We start from the raw sequence: 5547 nt of genomic DNA, 5'->3' as shown, positions 1-5547 counted from the left end.
GATCTATTTAAAAACCAGTATATTGCTGACATACCTATTTTATTTGTCGTAGAATGAATATTACAAGCCCAGAACCATTGAGTACAGAAGACAGAACATGACTAAATATGGTGGCGGGTAGGTAGCCGGTTGGGAGTGCGGACGCCTGACAGTAGGAGAGTAAACGTCTGTGTTTTTTTCCGCGCTGTGCCTTGGGGTATTGAAAAATAAGCAATTATAAACAAATAATTACTCCATTAACTTATAGAATTACTCCACGATATGTACTCTTTTATTTTAAAAAAAATCAAGAAAATCGGATTAATAGTTTCAGAAAACACGAGTGATAAAGATTTCCATTTTTCCATTTCTATAATTAGATATGATATTACAACATAGTTTACCTTGGATTAAGTCTATACCAAACTCCTCTTCAGTCATAATGTGTCGTACTGAAAAAGTTATTTGTTACAATACTGTTGAATAGTAAAATACCTATTTTGTTTTAACTTTTATGTTATTATATAAATCTAAAGTAACTCGAACACATCTACTGGCGCAGGTTAAATATTGGAAATAATTATTATGTACATTTTAGAGACACGTAGTTAAAGCCCTCTACCCCACTGAATTTTTAATTTTTCGTATAAACCAAAACCTAGAAAATAACTTGCTAAATATTTTCTAAAAGTATGTCAATTAAAGTTTGAAAGTTTTATGTGAAATTGTTTAGAAAGAAAAATTGTGTTCTATTATTGTATGATATAATCTGATAGGCAACTATATACAAATATAACTAACTCACTATAATAATTTAACTACCATCTAAACTATTTATAATAAACTTAAATTTGTATAATGTTGCATTTTAATTTGTTACTTATATTTTGTGATAACAGATTAACAATTATTTGTGAAATATCAAAACAAGTTTATAAATTTTATATAATTTTATCAAAATGACACTTCTTTAACAACACATTTTAAAAATTTATAAATTTTAGATTAGACATATCATTATATTATATTTATGTTTTATAGGTACATTTGAAAAATAATAATAAAGAAATATTAAAAACACTTACTTCCAATTATAGGTGTACCTTTGTTGTTATCTTTAGGTATTGTTTAGAATAAGACAGAAAATAATTGAAAATTAAACAAATATATCCAATGCATAATATTTTGCAGTGACTCTGCGTTTATTATAGTGCTTATAGACTACAGTAATATTGATTTGTATTTATTATAGTCTATAAACTATAGGCAATATATACTTTACATAATGCATGTAATTTGCATAGTATGATTAATAGAATATTTTGTAATATTATTTTAACAATAAGCTCAAATAGTATGAATAAATTTGTATTAATGTATTTTGTATGTTCTTTATAATATTATCATAATAACATTAAAACATAATATGTAGGTACCTATCATTTCGAAGACCGTTCTGTATTCAGCATAAGCTTCAGATGTCGTAGGATTAGGATAAACTGAAAAAAATAATTACTTTAGTTATAATAATCTATTAATATTTTTTAATTTAAGTTTATTTACAAACTACAACAAATTCAAACAAGTCTGGGCTATTTAATGATAGTTTTTAATTTAGTTAAGTTGATAAAAAATATTTTAAAAAGTTTAAAGTTAATAGGTTGGTAGTTATCCAATTTTTTTAAACTCAGTTAAGTTAAAAGTTTTATGGAAACTTACAACTTATTAACTTAAGTTATTATTTATACATATATGAATATACCTTGTACCAAATAAGAGCGTACCAAATTTACGTAACAAAACCGGTTTTGCCCGTGGCCGCCCGGTGCGCTCTTATTTGGTACGGAGTATAGTCAGTAATATGGTTTAAAATAATAAAAAGTAAATGTTTATGCAATATGCATTATTCACAATAATTGTATTATATTTATAATTTAATTATTTATAAATTAATTTATCGTGGATTTGATTAAAAGTAATTTATTATTTATTAAGTTAATATCAATACAATTCAGTTAAGTTAAAATTAACTTAACTTAACTTTTTAACTCGTTTATGCTCAAGTTTGAATTCAAACATAGGTACATATTAAATTATTTTGGTTGGGAGATTTAATGGATAAAATATTATTTAAAAGTATTCATACAATTGACTGAAAACTGCCGTCTCTGTATTATATGGTACAAGTATCATAATAGACAATAGTATAGAAATGCATAAGACATAATACATCGATCCGACCATTTTTTTTTAAATTAATTTTTTTTTAAGGCTTCAACAACGGAGGTTATTAGTCTGTTACTGTGGAGTAGGGTACAGTTAGAATACGAGCATGTGTGGCAAGGATTTGTCACTAAATCCCGGTTGGTCACCCATCTGGGAATTCATGACACCGGCCTATGCTGGCACTCAGAACACATTTGTGACTGAAGCCAAACACCGAGCCACACCAGGCCACCCTACCATATTATATCGGATGATAATTAATCGATAAGTCTTCAAAAGAAGCTGGCTGCCATGTCCATGTGTTGAATTTATTTACACTTAAACGTATAACCATTGGAGAACAAAATAGGTAAATAAATGTATAATTTACATATTATATATTTATATATATATAATAGAAATTAAGTTATAACAAAATAATTAATTAATATTTGATACTAAACTACCTATAACATATTATATTGCTGGTATCGAAAAAAAATGAAAAAAATCTTACCGGCTTTAAAACTCCTAAATGCATTGTTTTCCAAAACCCATAAACCTGAAAATAAAAATTAAATAAACTTGTGAAAAGTATAAACTCTCACTTCCTTGTATTGTTTATATTACGGTATTATCTGATGAACTAGTAGTCAAAATAATGAAAAGCGTTTTGGTAAAAATCCGGTTATAAAAATGATTATTCAACGAGATAATGAGAGTTGATGAATATCCGCGTGACGCAGCATTGTTAATGTTCCTTTTATATAGGAATCTGTTCAATTCCTCGTTCCTTTAGTATAAATAGAAATTCGTTCATCAGTTCCTGGTTCCTATGAAAAAGGAACTCATTCTTTTCCTCGTTCCTCATATGGTTCATGAGTTATCAGTTGTTATCATAAGCACTAATCAGAACACCAAGTTATATGCGAATAAAAACTTGGTAGTCTCGTCAATTTTTTTTTTATAGATTAAAAACATGATAAGTAAACAAAATTTTTCTCCCAAAATGTTTTTTGAAACTTTTCCGAGAAGAACAAAATAATTATAATATTTACGTTCCTATTCCTAAAAATAAGGAATTGATTCACGTTCTCCTATTCCTTTAAATAATAATGAAATTTATATCTTCATTCTTTCCTCTAGAAATGAATCAATTCCAGGAATCGTTCCTTTATGAACGCGTTCCTTAACAAAACTGGCGTGACGTCATAGATCCGACTAGTGACTAGCTGGTCTTACATGTAAAAGTAGTTTGATTCACACAATGATTTTAATAACTACGATAGTTTTTAAGCAAACTTGTGTTTAGCGTTGTGATGTCCTTTAATATTGAAATTTAGTATTGACAATATAGATTAAAGTTAGGTAGGTACTATTAAAAACCAAAACTTAAGTCTGAATGTATAATGTATAAATGTATGTTGACAACACTTAATTTATTAAAAAATTTACTTTCATTGCAAAATATTTAAATTTTTAACCACACATAGAATACAAACAAATTTCTAGATATTATTAAAATAATGCAACTAAAATTCACATTGCTGTTAGAAAATAGGTAAATTAGTAATAATTACATACATGTAAACATGTATAAATAGTAGCTTACCTAAGCTTATCATTCTTGCTTTATAGCTATCATAATTTTCAGATAGTCTTGGATAATAAGCTGAAAAATTATAATTGTAATTTTTCAATTACCTAGAAATTACCTATCTGCTACCGATAATATTATATCAATCATTATATTTATTAACCCTGTAACTTTTGAACAACTTGACCAACTGAGATAAAAGTTATACCTAGCAAAAGGTTTCTTGAGCTCTGAAATATTTATGGCGTATTTTTCAACTCCTATAGATCAGTGCTTCTCGACCTTTTTTGCTATAGGGTCCCCTAAATTTAATGTAAAACTGTCAAGGCCCCCCCGCTCAAATGAATCATTAATATAATATTAATATTATACAATTCCAATAGAAATTTGAAATATTATATCTATAAATCTATTACTATTCTGTGGTATTTTACAAAAAAAATTTTTATCGCCTATCGGCCCGCAGCCACCAACAACAACAACATGTTAGTAAAATATAATTTATACGCAAATACATATCATAGCCTCCACTTTGCATATACATTTATGTTTACTTTATCCATTACACAAGTAGAATGTGAACGCACATTTTCTAAATTAAAATTTGTAAAAAAATATTTAAGAAATACTATAGATCATAATGTATTAGAGAGAATGTTGTTAATGAATGTATAGAGAAAGATATTCTGAAGATAACATTAATAAATTAGGAGCTATAGGAGCCAAGTATTTAGTAAATTTGCTTTCAGCCCATACCAGCCCGAAACTCAAATTTAAAAATGTGTACCCGTCTTTCGGGCCCGGTCGGTAATATCTTTTTTAAAGTCCAAGTTCATTCATAGTTTAAAAAACTATTTAAAATAATTAGAAAACTATTAGAAAATACGTTAGACAAGTCAATAATAGTAAGGTAAAACTCAATACTAAGGTAAAACGTAAATGTAACATGTACAATATACGTTTTATTTTTGACCGACCCGGTCCAAAGCCAAGTACAATCCAACCATATCCAACCCGAAATAATTGTCTTATGACCCGAACAGTGCATATCTCTAAACAACCTAGTATATTGTTCCGATGAGTAACACGATAATTACAAAGTAATTAATAATGTTCCTGATATTGTATAATATAATAGCTGGCCACTATAGGTTATGATACAATTTAAAAAAATATAATGATATGATTTACCAAAATACACCCTATTAATGATATTACCATAGCATATAGGTAGAGTGTAGGAACCTTTGCTATATTTTTATTACTTATAGTTTAGTATTATGTACATCAAAATAGGAAAAAATGTACCAGTTTTAATTGAGTCAAATTCGTCGTGGTTGAAAATGATTGGCATCAGATCTAAAAACAATATATAGGTAGTATTACATTTATTTTCAAAATTAAATTAAAATTAAAATTGTATTTTTTTAATTATACTAGACAGCATATTATTAGGATTTTAAAATAATTACCTATGAATATATTATGTACAATGTACATTTTTTAAAAAGATTTTCTTTGTACTTTTATATTATAATATCTAGTAGAACGTATTTTCTATGTATTTTCTATGTATTTCTATGTAAACATGCAGAATTCAAGTAATACTTTATTGGATGCCACAAAAGAAAACAAAAAAATAGAAGTCAAATGTTTAATAACTATTCAAAAAATATAACGGAAACACTCAGTTATATAGAATTTATACTTAATGTTTTAAAATGTAGTTGGAATTAATATACGTTTGAGTTCAAGATAATTATTGA

At 26.8% G+C, this 5547-nt stretch overlaps 1 protein-coding gene across 2 annotated transcripts in view; it reads right to left on the bottom strand.

Annotated features, from left to right (window-relative positions):
* The window catches only part of LOC100574565, a 76772-nt gene that overhangs the window by 28075 nt on the left and 43150 nt on the right, over nucleotides 1-5547 (bottom strand). For both annotated transcript variants that reach the window (XM_029487626.1, XM_029487627.1), the window contains exons 27-32: nucleotides 5090-5140; nucleotides 3797-3856; nucleotides 2702-2746; nucleotides 1416-1478; nucleotides 1065-1094; nucleotides 384-431 (exon numbers count right to left, since the gene is read on the bottom strand). In XM_029487626.1, coding sequence (XP_029343486.1) covers nucleotides 384-431; nucleotides 1065-1094; nucleotides 1416-1478; nucleotides 2702-2746; nucleotides 3797-3856; nucleotides 5090-5140 — 297 coding nt within the window. The remainder of the gene's footprint in view (nucleotides 1-383; nucleotides 432-1064; nucleotides 1095-1415; nucleotides 1479-2701; nucleotides 2747-3796; nucleotides 3857-5089; nucleotides 5141-5547) is intronic.

Source organism: Acyrthosiphon pisum, chromosome A1 (genome assembly GCF_005508785.2).
Source record: "Acyrthosiphon pisum isolate AL4f chromosome A1, pea_aphid_22Mar2018_4r6ur, whole genome shotgun sequence".
NCBI lineage: Eukaryota > Metazoa > Arthropoda > Insecta > Hemiptera > Aphididae > Acyrthosiphon > Acyrthosiphon pisum.
Note: the sequence above shows the minus strand (reverse complement) of the source record. Positions and strands in the feature narration are given on the sequence as shown.